This window comes from Dasypus novemcinctus, chromosome 3 (genome assembly GCF_030445035.2).
Source record: "Dasypus novemcinctus isolate mDasNov1 chromosome 3, mDasNov1.1.hap2, whole genome shotgun sequence".
Taxonomy (NCBI): Eukaryota; Metazoa; Chordata; class Mammalia; order Cingulata; family Dasypodidae; genus Dasypus; species Dasypus novemcinctus.
In genome coordinates this window covers 30,949,374-30,976,782 of record NC_080675.1, presented here as the reverse complement: position 1 = coordinate 30,976,782, position 27,409 = coordinate 30,949,374, and the positions used below count along the sequence as shown (strand labels likewise).

Sequence of the window (27,409 nt, the reverse complement as noted above, 5' to 3'; positions counted from 1 at the left end):
TGGTGATTCATTCAGCCTTGGCTAATTTGTGTAGAGACTCATCTCAAGTCACCAATAGGTTAACCAATCCCCTTGCCTGACTGCACGCTTGCTCAAAGGGTCGAAGGGACTAGGAAACGCAACTCGAAATCTCTCTTGGAGCCGGTATAGGGTCTCCGACCGGAAGAGTAAAAGGATAATGCTTTGGAGGCACCAGACCGAGCAGCACTGCCAGATCTAAAAGCCAACATCTAGCATGTGGAAGGGATCCAAACCGTGTCAGGAAGAGGTGATGTATTCCCGCCTTGTACCACCTCTTAACTTTCTCTGCCTCGTAAGGACCCCAGGGTGGTTTTCCTTGGACGGATGCAGGACTCTAAGCGGAAGTAACTACTACGAGGATTTGAGGAAGGAGCCTCGGGGAAAAAAAACCAAGAGCCCTTAAGTGGAGCCTACTGGGGTCCAAGGGGTCACTCTCACTCACGGCCTCCGCGCACTTCTGGCCGGATGAGGTCGAGGAAGGTACCCGGGACCGTGAGCAGAGCCCAAGTCTCCAGGGGAGGGAAGAAGACCGACAGGCTCACAGAGGTGAGAAAGCCTCTGAGCCGCCCTTGAGCCCGCACACCTGAGCCGCGCTCAGCGCCCGCCTGCGCCCGCAGGCGGCCACCACGACCTCGCCCGCCCTGCCGCCGGCTCGCGGCGTCCCGGCCCCCCGCCCGGCCGCGCGGTCCCGCCGTACCTGGCCGGCAGCGGCGGCGGCCGCGGCGCTGCTCCTCACGTACCCGTTCCGCACCTCCCCGTTCGCCACGCAGCCGTTCGCCCGCGCTGGGCGGCGGCAGCAGCAGCCTCCTGGTCCCGGCCGCATCGTCCCGGCAGCACCAGGCGCAAGGTACGCTCCGTAGGCGGCGGCGGCGGCGGCGGCGGCGACAGCTCCGAGTCCCGCTCCGCACCCCACCCACCTACCCGAAACCGGAAATGGCTGCAGCGCCTCCGCCAATTCCCGGCCGGGCCGTCACATGGGGTGGGGGCGCCCTCCCTCAGAGGACGCGGCTCGCCCAAGGCTCCGCCGCGAAGGGGGAACCAGGGTGTGGGCGCACCAAGAGGGGAAGTGGACCTACGCACCGCGGGCCAATCTGGACGAGAAGGAGGCGTACCCCGGCTGCTGTCTGGCCAATCACGGGCGAGAATACAGCGACTCGCCCGGCTACAGGGAGCTTCTCTGGAGGGACTGAGGGCCTGGCACCTGATTGGAGGCGCCTGCCGGGTCGTGGGTAAGGCTTAACTGTTTAATGGTCCATGCTGGGGAGGAGGCGGGATTCAAGAAGAAGTAGCCAATTAGGTCACGAGGGAAAAAAAAGGAGGCTGAGCCTAAGTCTCGAATGAGTTCCCTGGTTCTCGTGGATTGGTGGCGCTCTTGTCCCCCGGGAGGTTCTCGATTTTGAATCTCAGCCCAAGACAGACAGCGCCTTTATTTAATTAGCTAATTCCTCTGTGGATCTTTATAGACTAGCCTTTTTGACATTCTCTTATAATTCTTCAACATGCACCACACATTTCTTCCGATTATTACTTAATTACTTGCTTTTCTTCATTCTTCAAAAGGTCTTTGAAGTGCCAGGACAAGAAACTTGTCCAGCCAGAAATTAAAAGATGATAATTATGCAATAATTTAGTCAGCATGCACTGTTCAGAACTGTTCAGTGTAAAAGAATAATTAAAATTATGTAAAAATTTTGAAAAAAATAAATAAATAAAATATGCACCACACATTCCTTAGATAAATTAACACATTTCATAAGTAATGATTCAGATGTCTCTTTGTCTTTCACGGTTTTCCCTGTCAGGGTTTTCTGTCCGATCTCCTTTAAGGAGTACTTCTCTGGTCTAGTTCCAACTTTGCCAATAACTGGAAGCTAAACCTTGAGCATTTAACTACATTGGGAATCAGTTTCTTCATCTGTAAAGTGGAATTAATACTTTTTGCTTCATAAAAGTCATTGCAAGAATCTTTTTTTTAAAATTACACTATATGTTTTCTTTTTTTTTTAAGATTTGTTTATGTATTTCTTTCTCTCCCCTCCCCCCCCCCCCCACCCCGGTTGTCTGTTCTCTGTGTCTATTTGCTGAGTCTTCTGTTGTTGTCGGCGGCATGGGAATCTGTGTTTCTTTTTGTTGCGTCATCTTCTGTCAACTGTGTGTGTGGCACCATTCCTGGGCAGGCTGCACTTTCTTTCGGCTCTCCTTACGGGGCGCACTCCTTGTGTGTGGGGCTCCCCTACGCGGGGGACACCCATGCGTGGCAGGGCACTCCTTGCGCGCATCAGCACTGCGTGTGGGCCAGCTCCACAAGGGTCAAGGAGGCCTGGGGTTTGAACCGCGGACCTCCCATGTGGTAGACGGACGCCCTAACCACTGGGCCAAGTCTGCCGCCCGCAAGAATCTTATTAATAATGCATTGTGTACACCTATCACAATAACTAGCGTATGCAAGCTGCCCAATAGGCATTCTTTTCTCACCTCTTTAGTTCTGTCTTCCCTTAGGAGTTAGAAAGGAACTGGGTCTACACTTCCTATAGTAGAACTGGGTCTACTATCACTTCCTTACCAGAATTTAGTGTCATAGTTAGGGTTAGGACTCTGGAGTCAGATGGTCCCCCTGACTGCTCAGCTTACTGAGTGACCTCTAAGTGTTTTCATTTGTTAAATGGGGATGATAGTTGTTAAGATTGAGTGAGTTAATATATGTAGTTTATTTTCCACAGGAACTGACTATTACTAAGCATTAATTGTGTTAGTTATTAGTAATTGCTGAATGTGCCTATGAAAGCCTCTGCATTCTTTTCTAAGATTTATTTATTTATTTATTTATTTATTTATTTCTCCCCCTTCCCTCCATTGTCTGCTCTGTGTCATTCGTTGTGTGTTCTTCTGTGTCTGCTTGTATTCTCATTAGGCAGCTCTGGAAACCGATCCTGGGATTTTCTGGAGTGGGAAAGAGGTGATCATTCTCTCACGCCACCTCAGCTCCCTGGTCTGCTGCGTTTCTTATTATCTGTCCTCTGTGTCTATTTTGTTGTGTCATCTTGCTGTACCAGCTCTCTGCGTGGACCAGCACTCCTGCACATGGTAGCACTCCTGCACGGGGCAGCACTCCTGCACAAGGCAGCACTCCATGTGGGCCAGCTTGCCACATGGGCCAACCTGCCTTCACCAAGAGGCCCTAGGTATCGAACCCATCTGCATTATTTTTATTTGGAGAGCTTTAGAAAGGGCGTTCCCTAGGTATCAGTTTTGCATGATGTAGAAGTAGAACAATCTAAGAGCAGGTAGGAAGAACAACAGATAACCTCTTTGGGTCAACAAACACTATGATCCCAAAGTGTACATAGGTCTATAATAGATGTTTGAGGCTACAAAGGAGCACATAGTTTAACCCTGAGAAAGCTTACTTTCCAGTGAGAGACAGGATGTGTACATATAAAGTAAACAACAATAACAGGTCAACAGAAGGTTGGAGAAATTAGGTGGCAGAGTTCTAATGAGGGAAGCTGTATGGCAGTGATAAGTCTGGACATTCTAAATATCCTGCAGAAATTTGGTTGGAAACAGGCCTAAAGGATTTGACTCTGATGCTTCAGTAGTGGCCTGAATGAATTTGGAGAAGACTTGGGAGGAAAATATAGAATGGGCTTGATTTTGAAGGATGAGCAGAATTTGGAGAACTGAAAATGAGAAGGAAGAGCAGAGTGTTCCAGAGGAAGGAACCTTCAGAAGCTAAGCTGCAGAAGCAGGAACGAGCAAAGCGCTGAACGGGAGCCCAAGAGCGAAGGAGGCTGGCTAGCTTGGAGGAATTCTGTTAGCCAGTCCCTCCCTCCCTCCTGAAGGCAGGATATCAGGTTCTTGTCTTGTTCTGCCACTTACTCACCCTGTAAGATCTTAGATAAGTCATGCAACCTCTCATTCTTGGTTTCCTCACCCATCTTACAAAGTTAATACCTGTACTACTTACCTTACAGGGATTTTGTGAGCTTCAGCAATATAATACACAGATGATCTGATTATCACCATGCCACTGCTAAATCAGTGGATGCCTCAGAAGGCAGTAGGAAACACACCCAAGCTCCTTGTAACTAGGAAGATAACTCCTTCCAGATGCATGTGTCATTTCATCATTTTGCTGAGTTCATATGTAAAGTTCTCTCCTAAGTATCAGGGAAACACCTCTTCTCTTCCTTCAAAATTGCTCAAACAACCTTAACCCTGAAGCATTTCTTGAATTTCAACCTGCCCACAAAATTAGTGACTTTCTTCTCTGTGAACTTTATACACATCTATGTGAGCATGTGTCACATTGCTGTGGGATTCTTTATGTTGAAAGGTAGTAGTTACAAGCAAGAGCTTTGTAGTCAGACAAACCTGGATTGCAGCCCCAGCCCCAGCACTTGGTAACCTTTGTGACTTAGGGAAAGTTGCCTGAGCTCTCTGTGCCTGTTACTTCATCTGTAAAATGAGATATCCACCTCTTAGAGTTGTTGTGGGAATTAAATATGAAAAGTGTTTAGTCCCTAGGGCCTGTCACATTATACTAAAAAAGTATTGCTACTATTAATTAAGTGAATGAATAATTTGTAAACAGAATGATTGATTGATTGAACACATTTATATTCCCAACTAGAGAAGCTACTTGAGTTCAGGGCATTATCTAATTCATCTTTGGTTTCCCAGTACCTAGCACAGTGCCTGGAACATAGTTAAGTGCTCAGTAAATGGTGAATGAATAAATGGGAGAGTGAATGAAAATATGGTCCTGCCCCCAATGAACCTTATATCACATGGAGATGGTATTAGTTAAGGTTCTATTGGTTGCAAATAACAGACACCAATATTAGAAACCATAAGTAAGAGAGGGAAATTTACTGCAACTTTCCTGAACATGAGAAAGTATTGCGACCCAGGACAAACCACAGCAACAGAAAATTATAGACCTTCTTCTTAGCACCAAACCACTTCAGAGGCTTAGCCTTCAGCAACCTACAGTTTTCACATCCCTCAAGTCAAACTTCTAAATTCCCAGAAAAGAGGAATGTGATTGGTCCTGCTGGGGTCAGATGATCTAACCCCTGATCAACAGTGGCCAGAAGCCCAAGGCCAACACCTGGGTGTGAGGAATCAGTTACAGAGAAGGAGAAATCATTGCAGCAGAAGGAGAGAAAGTCCTATGAGTGCCCATTACAGGGAGAAAAATGCCTGGGAATGGAAAGTATAATAACAGCTTGGAGTGAGCGCTAAGGAGGAGGCTTCTGATAGAGCATTCTAAAAGGCTATGCAAGGGAAGTGGATGTGGCTGAAGCAACTGAGCTCCTACCTACTACATGGGAGGTCCTGGGTTTGGTTCACAGTGCCTCCTAAAGAAGACAAACAACACAGCGAGCTGACACAACAAGATGATGCTAGAAAAGACACAAGGAGGAAAACATAATGGGGGATACAGCAAAGCAGGCAGCAGAGGTGGCTCAAGCAATTGGGTGCTTCCCTCCCACATGGGAGTTCCCAGGTTCAGTTCCCTCCTAAACAAGGAAGACCAGCACACAAAAACAGACTCAGCAAGTGCAAACAACAAGGGGGTGGGGAGAAATAATAAATAAATAAACAAAATCTTTAAAATGAAAAAGACTTTGTAACAAGATACCACTACTGGGTATATATCCAGAAGAATTGAGAGCAGTGACATGAATAGACATCTGTACACCGAGGTTCATAGCAACACTATTCATGATTGCCAAAAGTTGAAAACAGCCCAGATGTCCATCAACCAATGAATGGATAAACAAAATGTGGTGTATTCACACAATGGAATATTATGCAGCTGTAAGAAGAACTGAAGTCGTGAAGCATATGACAACATGGATGAACCTGGAGGACATTATGTTGAGTGAAGAAAACCAGGCACAAAAAGACAAATACTGTATGATTGTGCTACTATGAACTAAATACATTGTGTAATCTCATGAAGTTAATAACTTGAATGTGGGTCACAAGAAAACAAAACGATATTAGAGAATGGAAAGCTGACGGTTAACTTTGCAGAGTTGATATAAAAATGCTGTATGTTAATCTTTGGAAATGAATACAAAGGTGAAAACCAACATAATGTTTGTAACTATCAGTACCACTGGGTGGTATGTAAGTGGTTTAAAAGGAAAGTCTAAGATCATATATATTATTAAAAGGATAGCTAAAAAATGTGACATGGAACTGTATAGCATAGTAAAAACACATGTGAAATATAAATATGGGTAAAATTGCATATATAATACCATCCTTCTTTGAAAGTGAACAAATGTATGTTAATGCTATAAGATATTAATATCAGACAAAAAAATCATTATGCTAAGTGAAAGAAACCAAACACAAAGTACTACATATTGCATGATTTCAATTATATAAAACGTAAATATAAATAAATTTATAAAAATGAAATTAGATTAGTGGTTATGTACGACTGGGGAAAGACTGCTAAGGAGTGGAATTTTTCCTTTTGGAGTAATGAAAATGTTCTATAATTTTTTGTGGTAATGAATGCATAAAAGCCACTGATTATACACTTTGGATAGATCATATGGTATGTGAATATATCTTTTTTTTTTTAAGATTTATTTATTTATTTAATTCCCCCCCCAGTTGTCTGTTCTCTGTGTCTATTTGCTGCATCTTGTTTCTTTGTCCGCTTCTGTCGTCTTCGTCAGCGGCACAGGAAGTGTGGGCGGCGCCATTCCTGGGCACACTGCACTTTCTTTCTCGCCGGGCGGCTTCTCCTTACGGGGCGCACTCCTTGCGCATGGGGCTCCCCTACGCGGGGGACACCCCTGCGTGGCAGGGCACTCCTTGCGCGCATCAGCACTGCGCATGGGCCAGCTCCACACAGGTCAAGGAGGCCCGGGGTTTGAACCGCGGACCTCCCATGTGGTAGACGGACGCCCTAACCACTGGGCCAAGTCCGTTTCCCTGTGAATATATCTTAATAAAAGTGCTTAATAAATAGATAATTGTGCAAGAGTAGCCAAAAATAGCAGCTATGTAAAGCAGGTAAAGTATAAAGAAATTGAGAGGTGAAGAATTTTCTTGTCTGTTTTTTGTTTATTATAATTGAAATACTGAAAACGCTCTAGTAATGATTGAAGTGATGAATGTACAACTATGTGATTATACCAAATACCATTGATTGTACACTTTGGATGAATTGTATGCTTTATTAATAAGTATCTATAGAATTGATTTGTTTAGGGAAGCAGATGTGGCTCAAGCAATTGGGTTCCCATCTACCATATGGGAGGTCCAGGGTTTGATTCCTGGGGCCTCCTGGTGAAGGCAAGGTGGCCTGTGTGGCGAGCTGGCCCGAGTGGAGAGCTGGTGCAGTAAGATGATGCAACAAAAAGAGACACAAAGGAGAGACAATAAGAGACACAGCAGACTAGGGGGCTGAGGTGGCACAAGAGATTGAGGGCCTCTCTCCCACTCCAGAAGGTCCTAGGTTTGGTTCCCGGTGCTGCCTAAAAGAGAAGACAAGCAGACACAAAAGTACACACAGCAAATATCTGGGAGGTTAGGGACATGTTTAAGTTGTCTTTATGGAGTTTGCATTATTTTTGCAAGTATCCTACAAGTTTGAAACTATTTCCATGCTTCATTCATTCACTTTTCTTTTTGGTCAGTCACCCAATAAATATTTTTGTTGGGCAACATGGGGCCACTATGAACATAATGATAAACGGAAAGGGACATGCCCTCTGCTCTCCTGGAGTTTACAGTCTTGATTTACAAGAAATGGGTCTAATATTTCTCTTTTTGTTTATTTCTACTCGAATACAATGTTTGAAAGAGTCTACTTCTCTTCCTAAGTTTCTGTACCTGCTTTTGCTGGAAAATGCAAATATTTGTATATTTCCATCCACAAAACTAAGGCCTGGGATAAGTTTAGAAATTGATTTTTATCCTGAGGTCAGAGCTTTTTAGAGGAATGATTGCATGCAAATACAAAGCTTTAAATGGAATGATGGTTCATGATTATACGCTTACAGGGTGTCTGCTGAACATCCAGTAGAGTGATTTTATTCTGTGTCTAACAAGGCATTTGCAATAGGTGCTCTGAGATAAGACAGAGGAACCCTCCAGGAATAGGCTCCTAAAGCCTGTGTCTCAAAAGCAAGTTTCTGCCACTGTGTTTCTTCTGCCACTGTGTTTCTTCTGCCCTTGAACCAACTTGGAGCCTCCTACTCAACCGTTACACTGCAACACCACCTGGGCTTCCTGTGGGTATTCATCCTACTGATTGCAGCAATCATCAGAGCCTCTGCTTCAGGAAGTGGACTTCTGCTTCTTGGCTTCAGAAAGGGGGAAGAGGAATGGGGATGCTGGTAACAATTATGATGGTGGTGGAATTAGTTAAGACTCTTGAATTGTAAGTTTTTGAACCTGAATGCAAATTGGATTAAGCATAGAGGGAATTTATTGTCTCACATAACCAAAAGACAAGGTGGTAGATCTGACTTGATCCAGGAATTCAAATGATGTCATCTCCATCCTTGGCTCAGAGCCTCTTTGAGTTGGCTTCATTCCTAGATAGGCTACCATCATGTGAGGGCAGAGATGGCTCCTGGCAGGCAGGCTTGCTCTTGGACAGCTGGGAGAGAGTGTCTCTTTATTGGAGTTCCAGTGTTGAATTGATTGGCCAGGCCAGAATCCCATGCCCAAGCAGTCCCCCAATTCTGAGCCACAGGCTCTGAGAATGGGAGAATGGTTTCTCAAATGGAAGAGATGGGTACTGTTACCAGAAAAAGGGGTGCTGGGCAGACATAAACAACTGATATTCCTTACACCGATCATCTCAAATATCATGATAATAAAGAGAAGGTAGGAATGCCTCTTAATATTTTAGGAATATTCATTTAGATTCTACCTCCAAGGTTTACCCCAAATAACTTATTAAGGCAACTGATGTCTTATCTTCATCTTCATTAACGTCATGACCCCAAAGCAATTAAAGGCATAATTCTGTATGTGGTTGTAACAGAAAAATAGAAATCCCACCTCTAAAGGCAGACAGTTTACTCTCCAAGAAAGCACTAATGAGAATAAAGAAAAAGGACTCATAGACAACTATACCAGCTCTGAATATGTTAAATATTGTCAACTTTAAGTTACCTATGTAAATTATGCCTAACAAAAAAAATGCTTTAAAAATATGCTCAATATGAAAGTGCATGCTGTCAATACGCCATATACATTCTATGCAGTGATGGGACTTGCATATTTTTTTATTTTTTTATTTTTAAAGATTTATTTTTTATTTATTTCTCTCCCCTTTCCCCCCACCCCCCGCTGTGTGCTCTCTGTGTCCATTCGCTGTGTGTTCTTCTGTGACTGCTTCTATCCTTATCAGCAGCACCGGGAATCTGTGTTTCTTTTTGTTGTGTCATCTTGTTGTGTCAGCTCTCCATGTGTGCGGCGCCATACTTGGGCAGGCTGCACTTTCTTTCTGGGTGACTCTCCTTACGGGGTGCATTCCTTGCACGTGGGGCTCCCCTACGCAGGGGATACCCCTGTGTGGCACAGCACTCCTTGTGCGCATCAGCACTGCGCATGGGCCAGCTGCACAAGGGTCAAGGAGGCCCGGGGTTTGAACCGCGGACCTCCCATGTGGTAGGTGGAAGCCCTATCCATTGGGCCAAGTCTGCTTCCCTGCATATTTAAACAAAACAGCTTTAAAGGGAAACTGCTTGTTCCCATCACTCTCTTATATTTACTTGGCAATACTACATATTCTTGGACAAAATAGTTTACCTTCAAAATGGCATTTTGGATATACCACTTCACAACCTTTAGGATGGCTATTGTCCAAAACAAAACAAAAAACCCACAAATGTGTGGATGTATAGAAACTGGAACTCTTGTGCATTGCTGATGGGAATGTAAAATAGTGCAGCTGCTGTGGAAAACAGTTTGCCAGTTCCTCAAAGAGTTAAACATAGAATTACCTTATGACCTGGCAATTTCACTCCTAGCATCTACTCCCAAAGGTTTGAAAACAAGAACTCCAACAGATACTTGTACACCAATGCTCATATATATCTTATATATGTTTTATCACAATAATTTTTTTAAAGACCCAATAAGTGGTCTTTTCCCTATCCACAAGATTTTTTTTTTCTTTAGGAAGTTACAGGGGATTGAACCCTGGACCTCATTCATGGGGAGTAGGCACTCAACCACTGAGCTACATCTACTCCCCAACAATCTTTTCTTAACTTTTCCCATAATTTTTCTTACCTTGTACTAACTTCTCCCCACCACCAAAACCCTGGTGCCTGATATCATGGGGAGCCATCTTTACCTATATCTAGAAGAATGGTTTTCTGTCCTTTCTGTTCCCAGGATGACTTCAAAGTCACAGTATAGTCCTTTCAATGGATGTCCTGTAAAGTACAGTAATTAGAACAAGCAGTGGCAGGTGCATTGGAACCCAAAAGAGTTAACAGGAAAAGAAATGTTTTTGCACCTGCTTTAATACCCTGAGACTCTTATATTTCAAAATATAGTACTCTGGGAGCACATGTGGCTCAAGCAGTTGAGTGCCCACCTCTCACACGGGAAGTCCTGGGTTTGGTTCCTAGAGCCTCCTAAAGAAGATAAATCACAAGCAGACAATTAGCAGACATCAAGCAAAAACAATGAGCAGACAACAAAAAAACAACAAGCAGACAACAAGCAAAAACAAATGAGCAGGGAATAGATGTGGCTCAAGCAGTTGAGCACCCACCTCCCACATGGGAGGCCCTAGGTTTGGTTCCTGGTGCCTCCTAAAGAAAAAAAACAAACAGACAACAAGCAAAAAACAACAAGCAGACAATGAGAGCAAACAATGAGCAAAAACAACAAGCAAACAGATAAGGAAGCTATGGGGGAGGGGAGGGAATAAAAAAATTTAAAAATTAACACAGTATTCATTTTTACATGAATAACACATTTTAAGCCAGAAATAACTTTTGAGTCACCTATTTCCATCCCAACCAGCTTCTCCCCATGATGACCAACCTAATCTGCCAGTCTATAGACCACATTTCTGCAGCTTGCTTCTCCATCATCCATTCCACTATGCCTTCACTAGTTAGTAGTCACATAGTTAGAGTTGGATTGACTCTATTGCCCCGGCCTTTTCCACAGTGATTGTTCAAAGACAGATGCATGAGCTTAGTTGATTCAATCATGGAAAGACTCAAGACTTTGTTTCAATGGTTGGGGAAACAAAACTTCTCTGTTCTCCTGGAAGCTGAGGTATATGGTTGTGAGCCCTGCAACTACTGCCACAAGGTAAACTGCCAAAGGATGAAGCCAACATCAGGTAGGGCGCAGAGAGTGGCTCTCAGGCACATGGAAATGGGGCTCTGATCAAACCATGTCTGAAGCCTGTATCTGGAATTTTCAGTTATGCTTAATCAAGAAATCCCCTTTAATTTTTTACGCAAGTTAACATTTTTAAAAAATTGGAACCTAAAGCACCATATTACAGTCTTACAGTAGACTCTTTTTTTCAGCACTGAGTTATAATTGACATTAACTAAAGTGCAACTATTCAAAGTATATGATTTGAGGAAATTTGACATATGGATAAATCTGTGAAACCATCTCTACCATTAAAATAATGAACTTTTGCATCCTCAAAAGATTCCTAGTGCCCCTTGGGAATCCCTTCTTTCCTTACTATCCCTCCCTCACCCCAAGACCTTGCATATAGATTAGTTTGCATACAAATTCTCTAGAATTTTATATAAATTGAATAATATGGTATGTTCCCTTCTTTGTCTGACTTCTTTCTAATTGTAATTGTTTTTTAGTGGATACCTTGAGATTTTCTATATATAATCATATCATCTGTGAATAGAGATAATTTTACTTCTTCATTTCTAATATGGATGCCTTTTATTAATATTTCTTTTTCTTGCTTAACTGTCATGACTAGAAGTTCTAGTACAATTCTGAATAGATGTGGCAAGAGCGACATTCTTGTCTTGTTCTCTATCTTAGAAGGAAAGCATTTCAGAAGGAAAGTATTTTGAGACTCACCCGTTATTCTTTGTATCAATAGTTCATTACTTTTTTTAAAGATTTATTTATTTATTTATTTCTCTCCCCTCCCCCCACCCCAGTTGTCTGTTCTCTCTGTCTATTTGCTGCGTCTTCCTTGTCCGCTTCTGTTGTCATCAGCAGCACGGGAATCTGTGTTTCTTTTCGTTGTGTCATCTTATTGTGTCAGCTCTCCGTGTGTGCGGCACTATTCTTGGGCAGGCTGCACTTTCTTTTGCGCTGGGCGGCTCTCCTTATGGGGTGCACTCCTTGCGCGTGGGCTCCCCTACGCAGCACTCCTTGCACGCATCAGCACTGCGCGTGGGCCAACTCCACACGGGTCAACGAGGCCCGGGGTTTGAACCGTGTACCTCCCATGTGGTAGATGGAAACCCTAACCACTGGGCCACGTTCGCCGCCAGTTCATTACTTTTTGTTGCTGAGAAATTTTTAGTGTATAGCTGTATAATAGTTTGTTTATCCATTTTCCTGATGATGGACGTTTGGGTTGCTTCCAGTTTTGAGCTATTACAAATAAAATGTTATGAATATTATTGTACAAATCTTTGCATGGACCAGGCTCTCATTTCTCTTGGTTAAATACCTGTGAGTGGAATATTCTTTGAATAACTTTTTTTTCTATTACAAAAAGCCACATGTATTTAATGTAGGAAAAACTAAAAATAATATAGGGGAAAAAAAAGAAAGAAAATGTAAACACTAATATTGTATTTTGATGTCTATCCTTCCAGGAATAATAACCAGGGGAAAAAGAACAGTGAAAGAAAGATGGGAAGAGAATTTGGGGCAAAAGACAACAACAATATGAGTCATCACAAAGATATAAAACAGCCTGGCGTTTGGGCAGACAACCAACTAGCCAGCTTGTTATTTCTGGTGCCAGGACCTTAGAGGAGCAGTGGCCATTCTGCAGTCCGTGATGAGATGTGGCACTCAATATGTGCCATTTCATCTTCAAGGTATTGGTGTACCCATTTGTGTTTCTTTTCTCATCCTAAGCAGGAGTCCATGAAACATGCTCACTTAATGTTTGGGGTTATTTATGAATCTTTTCCTTTCTTTCATTGATATCCCAAAGAATCAGACTCCACTATCCTGTCTGGACACTTCAGGTTGTGGATGATTCAATGTCTTCCTAATTTTCAGTACTTTCCAATTATAAATGTTTATAGTCCATTTATAAATGTTTTTAAAATAATGACAAAGTGGGACTGCAAGTTTGCTTTAACATCTGAAAAACAATGTAATATGCCATATTAACAGAAGACAGGACAAGATGTAGAGGGCCATTTCAATAGATGTAGGAAAAGCGTTTGACAAAATCCAACACTTTCGTGATAAAACACTCAGGAAACTAGGAATAGACTAGAACTTCCTCAACCTGATCAGGGATATCCATAAAAAAATCAAACCAAAGCAAAACAAAACAAACCCACAGCTAATATCTTACTAAATGGTGTAAGACTCTATTCTTTCCTTCTAAGATAGGGGGAAAGACAAGGATGTTCACTCTTTGCACTTGAACATGTAGCCAGGACAATTAAGCAAGAAAAAGAAATAAAAGGCATGCAGCTTTTAATGAAAAATTAAAATCATTTCTATCTGCAGATGACATGATCTTGTATATAGAAAATCCCAGGGAATCCACTAAAGCATCATCAGGGTGATGATTTCTCCCTATGACTGTGGCATTATAGGACCTGGCTGCTGGTAATCCTTGGTCCTTAGCTTCTCTGACTGGCCTCTCCATTGTCTTCCTGGTTCTATTGAATGTCTGCTTCCTGTTTCCTGTGGCTTTCTTTCTCTCTAGCTGAATTTCATTCTCTTCTAAAGGACTCCAGTAATAGGATTAAGACCCATCCTGATTGAGTTGGGTCACACCTTAACCAAAATTGCCTCATCAAAAGGTCCTACTTACGATGGGTTTACACAGACAGGAATGGATTAAATTTAAGAACATGTTTTTCTGGGGGTACATACAGCTCCAAATTACCACAACATCCTAACTCATACAGAATTATAATACATCCATTGTGTCTCTCATGGTGCCCAAGCGCAGCTCCTCACAAAGGTCAGAAAACAGGAACTTGAAAGCTGTTCCCAACCTAAGAAATTACTTTGTCTTTGAGCCTCACCTCTGGCTTTCCCCTGAAAATGTGCATCATTCTTTACTCTGCCTCTACAGACAGGCGTCACTATTTCAACACTTATATGCCAGACCAGCTTATGCTGCAACGGCATCTCGAGCCCCATTTCCAAAGTCCAAGAGAGAACATGCTTGACCCAGTTGTGAGTCATGTATACCCTGGCCCAGTTAGCAATACCATGAGATTAGAGACGTGCTCAAACGTGACTGACCAGGGGCAGGGGTGGGGGTGGGGTGGTTCCCAGAGAAAGGGGAGTTATAGGCTGAAGAGGCTCCTAAAGCATCTACCACATTGGGTGAGGGGGAAAAAGGAAAAGACGTTAAGATTTAGGCTGAATATGTTAAAAATGTTAGGGGGCGGTTCCGCCTGAGAAAGATGGTCAGATTCCAACAGAAGGTGCAAAAGACCAGAGGGGTTAACAAATAAATCCCACAAGGCAGCTGAGAAATTCCTCAGAAAGGATGACAAAATTCAATCGACTAGGGAAATAAAATTGTCACTGAGAAAATATAGGGTAGAATTAGACCACTCCTTAACCTCCCGCACCCCCCTCCCCCCCAAAAAAGAGTTAAATAACGACATCTGGTTAGTTCAGGCTGAAATCCCAAATAGAAAGTGTGTTTCTGTGCGTTTCCTGGCAATCGCCGCGGCAACGTTTCTCTCTAGAACAGGTCACTGGAACACACTGGGCCAGCCTTGATACGGTTCCCTTCCGAGATCAGAAAACTGAACTGGAGGCGAGTTCCCGTGTGGCCGCCCCTGACAAGGACCCGGGATCCGATGGCCGCTGGGGGTGGGGCGCGGAGCATTTCCGAGAAGCGCGGGCGCGAGCTGGGGTCAGTGCAAGGGGAGGGTGTGATTTCCAATCTCTTTTCCTTCTCCCCTGCGTGCCGGGAACTGATGCCCTGGCAGAGATGCTTGGCAGAACTCTTCTGTAAAGGGCCGGAGTTCCGGAAGTCTGGAGGGTGTGTTTGGCGCGGGCACCGGAAGGAAGTCGGGGATGCAAGATAGCAGGGGCTTTGGAGTAACCGTTGGACAATTCTGGGAACGCAGGAGCTGGGGACTGTTTGAATCTAACTCTCCGGCCGCCCGCCCTCACCGTAGTTCCCCCGTCACGGCCCAGGCCCATGCACCTTCTCCTACCCCACTGTGAAGGGACCATAGCCGTTTTGCTCACTGCAAAACCTTCAGCTCAGTACTCTGCACACAGCAGTGCTCAAAGTATTTCTTTAATGAATGAATGGAATTTTGTAACTTAAAGAAAGGACCGGAGACATTCGCAAATGCATTGCTTCTCCAATAAGGGGGTGCTCAAGAAGAAAGTGACTTTTATGTACACCACTGTTCTGGCCTCTGCCCTGCGAATGGCTACTGATAGATTTGTTTTGTGCTGCTAGAGAGTGAGGAGGCAGGGAAAATGTTTTTTACCAAAGGATTAATCAGTAATTTCCCAAACTTTTTTGTAGGAGAGAACTCTTTCTTCAAGTGAAATTTTATCTGATGTCTAAACAAACAACATAGATTAACAATAACAACAATAACAAAATGAACAGTTGCTCCCTCCTGCCCTTTCCTCCACCCCGTCCTCACTGAAGAGTGGGATTTGAAACCACTCCTATACTGCCACTCCTGGGTTACTGGTAAAGAACTGAGGCCTAGAGAGGCTAAATGACCTAGTCAAGATGACACAGCAAGGAAGGAAGGAAAGCAGGAAACAGAAAGAAGCCCAGAAACTTGAGTAAAAGCCAACACTAAAATGTCTAGTGTGGGGGTTGGCAAACTATACCCCACAAGGCCAAATTCTGCTCATCACCTGTTTTTGTACAGCCAGCCCACAAGCTAAGAATGGTTTTTACATTTTTAAATGGTTAAAAAAAATCAAAAGAGGAATAGTTTTTTATGACACATGAAAATCATAGAATCCAAATGACCACCGATAAAGTTTTATTGGTACACAGCCACACCCATTCATTTATGGCCACTTTCACACAAAGGCAAAACAGAATACTTACAATTGTGACATTATGGCCTGGCCCAAAAAGTTTACTGACTGACCTCTGGCCTAGAGATCTTAGCAGTTCTTTAGGTTTTCAGCTACTTATGAAAGTCTTAAACTCTGAGGGCTTGTGGGGTGGTGAAGGGAGAGAGGATACAGCAGACCTTGAGTTCTGTGGCTACAGAGCAAGATCAGGGCCAGCTTTAGGCAGTACAGAATAAAGGGTAGGCCTAATGTAAACTGTTCTCTGGTAATTATGGAATCAGCAACAACCTGACTTTCTGAGACTCTCCCTTGTATTAAGCACTGTGCAGGGCATTGTGGGAAATATAAACAAGTTTTTAGGATGCTGTGCATAGAGGCTGCCAATGCTGTTAGAGGACTGATATGCATACTTTAATTATGAGTTCACTCTGCTAAAGATGGTCGACAATGTCGCCTTCTCACCAGCCCCTATCCTTCCCCTCATATTAGCTAACACTGGGTGTTATGTTTCCTCAGTGGGATAGATGTTAGTGTTATAACCCACATTTTGCAGATGGGGCAACTGAGACTTCATGACATGAGCACAGCTAGTCAGGATTCAAACTTGGATGAGCCTAATTTTAGGGTGTGCTGTATAACCAGTGACTGGATATGTCGCAGCCCATGGAATGTCCCTAAGAATGATGCGATGAATCATTCAGGGCCCAATCAGGAAAAGAGAAACCATTATGAGCAATTGAAACTGAGGGAGCTTAATGCAGGAAACTGGTGATAAAAAAGCTGAGAAGCCCACAGAGGACAGCAAGACAGTCCAGAAATTAGCCAGAGCAGTAGGACACCAATTCCCCGAGGCTGGAAGAGCAAAGAGGGTAGATGTGTTTACTGGAGTCTGGGGTGAGGGTCAGCTGGTAGAAGTTGGAACCATGGTGGGCCTACCCAACAGAAGCCATGAATACGTGGAGGAAGTGTAGCTGCTGCTAAACATGTTGCCAACGTAGAGGGAGAGAGGAAGAAATGGCTTTTCTCTTTCTCTCGTCTTCTAATCTCCGGGCTTCCATTGTGGGATTGATGGGTTGCACAGTATTCTATCACAGCTTTCTGAAGAACTGCTAAACTGTTTTGCACAGAGGCTGCACCATTTTACATCCCCGCAAACTATGTACAAGGGTTCCCATTTATTTCTCTGTATCCTCATCGACACTAGCTATTTTCCATTTTTTCAGATAATAGCTATTCTAGCAGATGCGAAGTGATATTTTGTTATATTTTTTTAATTCTTTCAAACGTATAGTACATTTGCAAAATAATACAAAACCTATACAGAAAACTCCAACATACACCCTACCCAGATGCCCAGACCTACCAACTCATAACATTTTGTCATATTTGTTGTATCATTCTATCAATCCATCTATCCATCCATCCGTCTATTTTCTAAACACTTTGGAACAGATTATATACATCATGCCCCATGAACACGTTTTTTTTTTCACTTTTTAAAAAGATACATAGATATCTGTGCACACTTAATACTGCCCTGTATATTCCTAAAAACAGAGATAATTTATTTAACCACCTTAAGTACAGTTGTCAAGTTCAAAAGAATTAACATAGATATAAATTCTCCAATTCGGGTCCCAATTTTTTTCCTTTGTCCCAGTAATGCCTGCCTGAACTGATCCTCCCCCTCCCGGCCTCCTCCACCCTGCCTCCCAGTCTCCGCCATCCTCCACTTTGTCCTGAAAGGAAACCAGTAAATTACCTGAGAATTCATTATTAGTGGGGGGAGCGGGAGCGGGAGGGGGAAGATCATGCCAGTGGCTCCTTAGCGTTAGTAAGTGTGAGCCTTGCTCCGTGGAATGGTATAAGACACTTCGGTTGCAAGGACTTAGTAAAGACCACACAGAACTTTTAGGACTAATTGGTATAAGGAGCTCAGGTATTTTCTGGAACCAAAATTTTCCAGATCGTCTGGCCTTACTCCTTCCCAACTGAAGTTAGAGAATTCTCTTGGGATAGATCTGGATGGCTCTTGACCAAGATCTTGTTATCATTTCAATCCAGGGCTGATGAAATAACATTAACACAAAGGGAGGAAAAGAGATTCAGATCAAAGTGAACCTAAACACCCTCCACCCACATCTGGAATGCTAAAAGTCAAATTGAAAACAGTGGTTATCTTGGAGTAGACAGGCAAATCTCACTTTCTAGATTTTTTGCAGTGAAACTGTACTACTTTCATAATCGGAAAAAAAGAGAGATCCTGTCCTTCCGTTTGGAGGAAGAAGCGGTGGCAGGCTCACAGCTTGAGCGCTCCAGGTAGACAGAGTATTTAATGCACTCTTTTTTTTTTTTTTAGATTTATTTTTTATTTCTCCCCACCCCCTCGTTGTTTGCACTTTCTGTGTCTGTCTACCTTATTTCTTTAGGAGTCTCTAGGAACCAAAACCCAGGCCTCTGATGTGGGAGGGAGGTGCCTAACCACTTGAGCCATCTCCATTCCCTGCTTTGTTGTGTCTCTCATTATGTTTTTCTTCAAGTCTCTTGTTGCGTCATCTTGTTGAGTCAGCTTGCCACACCTGCCCGTCACACCAGCTCGCTGTCTTCTTTAGGAAGTACCAGGAACTAAACCAGGGACCTCCCATGTGGTAGGCGAGAGCCCAGTTGCTTGAGCCACATCTGCTTCCCGTGTGCTCGAATTTAATTTAATATAATGTAATGCACAACTTGTTTAATTTAGAGAAAAGAATAATGAGGGAAGACAGGAAGGCAGGGAGGAAGGCAAGAAGAAGAGGAATAGGGGAGGGGGAGAGAGCAGGGACTGTGTGCCTGGGCCAGCAAGGCAGCCTCTTGGGGCTGAGTTACTGTGAGGATTAGCTGAGGGGGAGCTGGTGTGTCAGCACAAACCCTGACATGCTGGCTGGTTTGGGGTGAATTAATTTAGAGGTGAGGAAATTGAGGCTCAGTTATTTTGCAACTGGCCCAAAGTTACACCATGTCTTATTCTTAGCCTAATGTTCTTTCCCTTTAACCTATGGCCACAGTCTCTGCCCTCACTTGTTAAGTATGTTGACTGGCTTCAGGTGGAGAATGAGATACTTAGCCTTAGATGGCAGATTTAGACTGAGGGTTCAGGCCTAAATGACCTAAGATAAATTGTAGGGAGCAAAGGACAACTTTCCTGCCTGCCATTCAATTCAGGAAATAAACTGAGGATCCACCAGGCTCCAGGTACCTGGCCATCGTGTTTCATGCTGGGAATCAGAAACCAAGAGCTCCTCAGGAGGAACTCTCAGGCAGGCAGGAAGCTGAGCCGGGTTGAGGAGCCTTGGAGGTCCCGAGGGAGCACTTGGGGGTCCATTTACAGTCTCTGCAGCCTGGGGCACATGGCTTAACCCCTTCTCTCTCAGTTTTCTCATCTGTAAAATGGGTATAATAATAGCCCCTGGCTCGTAGAGTTACATGAGGATTAACTGAGATAATACCTGCTGAGTCTTCATTTGTTACTAAGAGCTCCGTAAATGTTAGTGATTATTCTGTACAGAAAGTGCTTAAGGGAACCCACGGAGGTCAGTTAATCCTCTCAGGGGAGGCCAGAGAAGACAAAAAGAGGCTGGGAAGTGAGTCTTTAGGGAGTCAAACTTTGTTTGACGGAAAATGTGGGCAGTTTATTGCCAGCAAAGGAAGAGAGGCATGAAAATATGTGGCAAATTCGGAGAAGGGCAAGCTCACGGGTGAGACTAGAGCAGAGAGGTGAGTTGTGTGGGAACTGGAGGCAGTGGAGGGAGGTGGTGGCAGTGTGTGTGTTTGGGTGTGTACGTGAGTGTTCCTATGTGGGGTAGAGGACACGGAAAAGAGGGACGACTGTGTATGTGTGTATGTAACAGAGAGAGGGAAAAGGGCTGGCAGTGTGAATGTATACTTGTGTGTGGGTAAAACAGGTAATAGAGGGAGAGAGTGATTTTGTGTGTGTGAGAGAGACAGAGGAGGGAAAGAGAGAGAGAAGGGCTGGTTCTGACTAGAAGGAAGACTGGATTAAAATTGAGAAGGACCTTGTAAACCAGGTGAAGGGGCTGGAACTTTCTCTTATCCTTGAAGGCGTGGGCGAGTCTGGGTGGTTTGGCTCTTCTTTTCTTGAGATTTCTAAGCAAAGAACAACAGGAAGAAGTTAATGAGCCTTTGGCTGTTGTCCCAGGACTGGTCACTAGAGGGAGGCCTGGGCTCAGAGGTGAGGCCATACCTGTCTTGTTGGGGGTCTAATGGTCCGTGGGCAATCAAGAAGGGGTGCAATGGGGACAGCCAAATGGCTCACATCAGCCCCTCACATCAGGCTGAAGGACACTTGCTAGTTACAGCTAAAGGCACTAGCAGGTGAAGAAAAAAGAAACACTACCTGATGGCCTGTGGAAACTCGATTAACTTCAACGCATCCCTCAGCTGAACTCATCTCTCCCCCAGCTCATCCTCCTGCCCTCCTTATCCCTGCTTCTTCCCCATACCACGGGGGGCTTTGAACACGCATGTGTGGCCCTCCAGCCCACACAGATTGTCCACACTCCCACAAATAGCCACCCTGAGCCAAAGGGTGCATACGATGGCCGGAAGATGAGCTGTAGGCTGAGGCTGCTCAGAAAAGTGGGCTCGGGGCCATTTGGGAAGAGAATTCTGGGGTCCTGGGAACAGTCTACATGGTGGGGGGGCGAGGGCTCTGGGCAGGCACTTCCCGTGAGCCTGTGGAGACTTGTTGCTCCATGGAGAGGAGTGCTAGAGGAAGAAGGAGCCTTTTACATGCCTTGCCAGGACCCAAGGAAGTATCTCTCTTTCACCCAGATCTTAAGGGAAAAGATTGCATTGTTTCTGCCTTTAAATATCCAGCAATATCTAGGCATAAAGCCTACCAGTTGTGGATTGTCAATAAAGGCTGTTGAATGAATGACTTCATTTCCAACCCTTGACTGTTTCTCTTGGGAGAGAGTCAATTCACTTTTCCTTTGCGGAGGGCTCTGTGGTGGTCTTTCTTTGACATTAAAAATTTTTTTTTTTTAAATTAGAGAAGTTGTGAGCTTACAAAACACTCATGTATAGTGTGCAGAATTCCCACACATCACCCCTCCACCAACATCTTATATTGTTGTGGAACATTTGTTACAAATTATGAAAGAATATGATCAGATTCCTCCCACTAACTATGGACCATAGCTTACACTTGGTATATATTTTTCATACACCTCCTATTATTAACACTGTGTATTAGTATTTTGCATTTGTTATAGAACACTCTCATATTTGTACTGTTAACCACAGTCTATCTTACAGCTCTTCGATGGTTTTAAGAAAGAGCCACAAATTCTTTGACACTCTGCTTAAGAGGTGGAGCCTGATTCCCTCTCCTTGAGTACAGACTGGACTCAGTGACTCACTTCCATAGAATAAAATAAAGTGAAAGTGCTCTTCTGAGACGGCTTCCAGACGCATTCAGAAAGGTCCAGCATCTGATGTACCATCGTAGGCTATTCTACAATACTGCTTCTAACAAAACTAGGCTATCCCAGACCCCTGGTAATAGAATTGTTTACCTTTATACCAAGACGTTGGGAAAACACCAAAATCTGCATGTGGTGTGTGCCCAGGTCGACTTTGAGGGGTTCATGCTGTGAGACCTAAAGTTCTTGTGAGGTTATCTAAAACAAAAAAACATGTCAGCAGAGCCTATGGTGGTTCCATGTGTGCTAAATGTGTTTGTGTCAGGATCAAGCATGCTTTCCTGATGGAGGAGCAGAAAATTGTTGTGAATGTGTTGAAAGCACAAGCACAGAGTTAGAAAGCTAAATTAAAAAATATGAAGCTTTTTTGAGAAATAAAAAAATAAAGTGAAAGTGATGGTATGTGGCTTTGGAAACTGGATTGTAACATCTGTCTCTTGGACGGATTGCTCAGGAGAAGCCAGCTGCCCTGTCATGAGGGTGCTTAGGCAGCTTGTTGGAGAGGCCCATATGGGGAGGAACTGAGGCCTCCTGCCAACAGCCACACTGGAAGCAGATGCTCCTTTCCTCATGAACCACATAGCTGAGTCACTCCCTCAGAAACTGCCTTAGATATATTGAAATATCTATTACTTAAAGTCACTAAGTTTGTGGGTAATTTGTTATGCAGTTGTAGATAACTAATACAAGCTTCAAGGGGCTTCTCAAAAAAAATAGCACTCATGTATTCCCTACTTTGGTTGTGAATAAGTCAAGAAATAAAACAAAAAGTAAATATGGAAGGTGAAATATCACTTGTATTGCTGATAAGAAGCCAGACTGTGAAATGTGGTACTAAGTTTTAGCCAATTAATCCTCCTAATTCTGAATTCCAGACTTTAGGCAGATTTACCCACCTAGCTTCAAGGACCACTAAGTTGAAGCAAACCTCCCTTCGTAGGCCATCTGTCTCTTTCTGTCTATGACCAAATCTCCTCTCCCTATAAGAACACCAGTCATCTTGGATTAGGGCCCTCCCTAAACCAGTTTGACCTCATTTTAAGAAATAACATCTTTGAAGACCCCATTTACCCATACACCCTTTTGCAATGTTACTTTGCCATTCCTTGCATCAAGAGGAGCAGTCTGTTTCACCTGCCATGAGTTTGGGCTGGCCTTTGACTTGCTCAGGCCCAGTAGAATGTGGCAGACATGATTTTGCGTGAATTCCAGAGCCTCAGCCTTCTGCAGCTTCTGCTTTCATAGTCCTGGAATGCTGCTCTGGGACACTGCGTAGGGAAGCCAGTCTAGCCTACTGGATGGTGGAAGGCTGCATGGAGGACTGAGGCAGCCCTGCTGCCAGCCATCACTAACAGTCAGATTTGTCAAGGAGGCTACTGAATGCAGCCACAGAAGTGAGCTTGGGGAAATCTGGCAGAAGAGCTACCCAGCCAAACCACAGAATCACAACAAAATAGCATATTATTGGTGTTTTTAGTCACTAAGTTTTGGGGTGGTTTGTTATGCAGCAAAGGAGAATGGAAAACAGCACTCGTCACCCTTCTCCTCTTCTCAGTTTTTTTCTAAACATTATATGAACAATATATCTAAACAAAATATTTATTCTATGTAAGTATATAGAGTTAAAAAGTATAAGTGGGATCAGGCTGTTAGCAGATGACTCTGGGCTTCTAGGTTCTTGGCTTATGTCACATAAAAGAAATTAAGGACACACCGTAGAGTAGGCAAGGGAGGAAAGAATTTATTAAGAAACAAGAAAAGGAGAAAAGTACACAGTGTGAGGCATGGAGCGTGGGCAGCAGCGTGAGGTGTGTGCGTGGGGCCCCAGGTCAGGGCTTTTAAAAGTCTTTCCTCCTTCCCTTCCTAATGTTGGGGCAGGCCCCCAGCTGTTTACTGTTCTGACTGGTTGCCCCACCGGTCAGTTTTCAGGGAGCTAACGGTGAGGCCTATGAGGGTATTCGGGGGCTTTCTCTTGATCGGGAATCTTGAGGAATCCCTCAGGAGGCTTCCAGGTGGGGTCTCACGGCCATATGGTCTACCAGCAAAGTAGTCTGTCGGCCATGTTGTCTCCCAGGCCTCAGCTGTGACCCACGTCTTCCCTTTCCCTGTACTAACCCGCCTCCATACTCTATATACTGACATATTTCTGTGTGAATATATATGAATTCCATTACTATAAAACCTCCAGAGAGTACATCATCATGCTCCTGTATCACAATTTATTTAACTATTCCTTGTTAATGGACATTTGGGCTATTTCCAATTTTCCACGACTACAGGTAGAATCACAATGAACACCCCTGTGCCTTCATGTCTCCCTGCTCCCATCCATTCTAAGAAGTTCGGGGAGGGGCAAAAACAGAACAGCAGTGGGTGTTTAGGGGCCTCTCAGCAATTACCTGCAGGGTTTGACCCTTTGTACCCTAACCTCAGAGGCTAGCCCCTACCCCCTCCAGAAAACAGAGAAGCATTTGTGCACTGGGGCTGCTGCTCCTCCCTGTCTTTACCATCCCCTTGGGTATTGTTACAGGGTTGGGGATGACATGCAAAGGACATTTATAAGGAAGATGGAGATATGGCTGTTAGAAATGCTAGAAACGCACACAAAGCCCAGCAGGCTTCTATATGGGCCTGCTAAAGAGGCTTCGCACTCATACAGTCCTCGAAATGGCCTGGAGTGCTCAGTGCTGTCTGGGGGTGTTTTGGGAGTCTACATGATTGGCTGAGGTGTTGTAAGAGAGGGTATGAGGGCATGTGGGTATCTGTGATGGGGAGGAGGGGGCAGGGAATGGGCTTTGCATCCTGCAGAGAGATTTCAGCCAGAGGTATTTGTGTGAGCCTCGTGGGGGCTGCTGTCAGGGTGCTGTATGTGCCCAAGTGTAGATGTGACCAAACTCAGGGATGTGCTGCTGTTAAATGAAGCGAGGCGTTGCCATGGCAACACAGCTCTCTGCTCCCAGCCAAATGCCAAGCCCTTAAATTATATTTTACTGGCTGAAAGCTCCTCAATTGCCTCTGGTCTCCAAAGCAATGGGACTGTGGAGGCACTAGATGCCTCACCTTCATCTCCAGCCTTTCCACAAAGCCCAAGAGGTGCCGAGCAGGGGGAAGAACGCTGGGGCTCTGATGAAGTTTTGTTTCGGGGAGGGGGCTGGAGTAGTCTTTGGTGAAGGGGCTGGGGAGAGCCATGCACAGGCTTCACTTCTTTATTATGTCCTGGTCCAGTGATCCAGAGTTAAACATTTCTCCAGTACTTTATTCTAAAAAGTACATGGGGGAAGAGGATTGGCTCAAATTGATAAGGCCTTCGCCTACCATATGGGAGGACCTGGGTTCGATCCCTGGGGCCTCCTGGTGAAAAAGAGGAAGAGAAAGTACACCTGCATGGCGAGCCAGTGCCCACATGGCGAGTCGAGTGCCTGCGCGGTGAGCTGAGTGCCAACACGGTGAGCCAAGTGCCCATGCAGCAAGCCAAGTGCCCATGTGGGTGCCCATACAGTGAGCCAAGTGTCCACGTGGTGAGCCAGTGCCCGTGCAGCAAGCCAGTACCCATGTGGCGAGCCAAATGCCTGCACAGCAAGCCAAGTGCCCGCACAGTGAACCAGTGCCCACACAAGCAAGTCACGCAGCAAGATGATGCAACAAAGGAGACGAAGGGGAGAGTCAAGGTGAAGCGCAGCAGAGACCAGGAACTGAGGTGGCGCAATTGACAGGGAACCTCTCTTCACATCAGAGGTCCCCATGATTGAATTCCGGTGAATTCTAGAGAAGAAAGAGGAGAAGAGAAGACAAAAAGAGAAATAGATACAGAAGATCACACATTGAATGGACACAGACAGCAAAAACAGCAAGTAGAGGGGAAGCGGGGAGGGGAGGAAGGGAAAATACTGAAAGTACATGGTACAATATAAGTCAATAGAGATGCTAATTATTTTTTCTGCTAATCATTTTCTTTCCATGCATTTCATTGCCCTTATATTGATTGTGAAAAGGAGAGTTCCAAGTATAAGGTGTCCCTTGCCTCCCTGGTCACAGATGACTGGACTAAGGTAGATAACTAACCCAAACAAAGCCAAGCTGATTCTCTTCCAGCTATCTGGATTTGAGTTAATTACCTATATACAACCAATCTGGAAAGTCAGGGACTGAAAGTGCCATTTAGGGGCCACCCTATGCAAATAAAATCAACGAAGAGGGTGAGAAGAAGGAGGTAGGAAGAAAGAAGCAAGACCAGAAAGAGAGAAGGAGAATGGGAGAGGGGAATCTGGCAGCTGCTGTGGGCCCTGATGTTTTTTCCTGTCTAGTGTCCGATGGTACTGTGCTGTACTTCCTGCACTTGGCTGCATTTTGTAGTTAGAGTAAGTCTGTGATTTGCAGTGGAAAGACCCCTTATTAAGGCATGAGGAGTACTTGGGTGAAAGTTTGGCTGATGATGCTCTAGATGCCTTTTTTAGCTACTTTCCTCTCAAGATAAGCAGGAAATCCCTCAAAAAGACTGCTTAGCCATGTCCATAGGCAAAATGATGCTCCTGCCCTGTTGCAGTCAATTTGGAAAGGACTTTTGTGAGATACAATGTCCCATTAGGAGAATGACAAAGAAAATTTTCTTTAACCACTCAACAGATATTTATCGGGCAGATACTATGTACTAGGCACTATTCTCTGTGTTAGGGAAATAGCAGTGAAGAAGATACAAAAAAAAGCCCTGCCATTAGGAGGCTTAACTTTCTTCAGAATATATAGATAATAAAGAATGCACAATAGTTATATTGGCAGTAGTGTTAAGGGCGATGAAAACTGATTCTCTCAATGGGAGTCATGGAGAACTCTCAAGGTTGGAAAGGCCCTCAAAAGTTTCTAGATGCTTTTATTCCTGCAAGATCAATGAAACAAGAGAGGAGATAAGAATGGCCTTTAGCCAAACAGGAGGCTCAGGAAGCTAATTCATGACAGCTTTCATGAGACTTCCTACAGGAAGCTTTTCCTCACTTCCAACTCTGAGTGAAGTGCTCTCACCATTGTACCTTGAACTTGGCCCATCACAGCAATAGTTATGGTAATTGCCTCGTTACTTAGGTGTTGTGCCTACTCAGTATAGACCTGTGAGCACAGAAACAATGCCTGTCACACTCACCATGGCAACCCTACCAAACACAGTGTCTCACTCTTCATACATGGCAATAAGTGTTTGCTGGGTGAATAAACTCGACACCTAGCCAACAGCCTTAACTCTGATGTTCATTTCACTCCTTTAGGCAATTCTTTCACTATATGTGTTGGATTGAATTATCACCCCAAATTAGACATGTTCTTGGTCCTGATATGCATCTTGAAGATGTTATTTTAAGTTAAAGTGTGTTCCAACTAGATGACATTGGCTCTTAATCCAGATTACTGGAGGTCTTATAAAGAGAAACTGGAAGCCAGAGAAAATGCCACAGGGAAGAACTAGAGCCTGGAAGTCAGCAGGAACAGGGGAGAGAAAGGAGAGGACATACCATGTAATGTGAGACAGAGAAGCAAGCCATGGAACCCCAAGGTTCCCCAAGCAAGCCAGCCAGCACCAGAATGCTGCCAGCCCTGGGAGGAAGCCAACCTTCTAGGCTCCAAAACTAAGAGACAATAAATTCATTTGCTTCAAGCCAACCTGCTCTGTGGTATTTGTCATAGCAGCCTGT

General features: G+C 44.3%; 2 protein-coding genes across 2 annotated transcripts in view; one reads left to right on the top strand and one right to left on the bottom strand.

The window, feature by feature from the left end:
- The window catches only part of SPTLC2 (serine palmitoyltransferase long chain base subunit 2), a 127,169-nt gene extending 126,325 nt beyond the window's left edge, over positions 1-844 (bottom strand). The window contains exon 1 of the mRNA XM_004453546.4: positions 719-844. Within this exon, the coding sequence (XP_004453603.2) occupies positions 719-844 (126 nt within the window). The remainder of the gene's footprint in view (positions 1-718) is intronic.
- LOC131278102 (serine/arginine repetitive matrix protein 1-like) lies at positions 346-13,089 on the top strand. Its single transcript, XM_058294918.2, has 3 exons — positions 346-365; positions 639-1,250; positions 12,852-13,089. Exons 1-3 carry the CDS (start codon positions 346-348, stop codon positions 13,009-13,011), a joined length of 792 nt encoding a protein of 263 aa, XP_058150901.1. The 3' UTR covers positions 13,012-13,089.
- The last annotated feature ends 14,320 nt before the right edge of the window (positions 13,090-27,409 follow it).

What these genes read in the sequence shown, in the direction of transcription:
- LOC131278102 (XM_058294918.2), top strand. Translation starts at nt 346, where the DNA reads ATGCAGGACTCTAAGCGGAA. An exon ending in ATGCAGGACTCTAAGCGGAA is followed by an intron (nt 366 to 638) that starts GTAACTACTACG and finishes CTGCGCCCGCAG; the next exon opens with GCGGCCACCACGACCTCGCC. An exon ending in AGGCGCCTGCCGGGTCGTGG is followed by an intron (nt 1,251 to 12,851) that starts GTAAGGCTTAAC and finishes CTATCCTTCCAG; the next exon opens with GAATAATAACCAGGGGAAAA.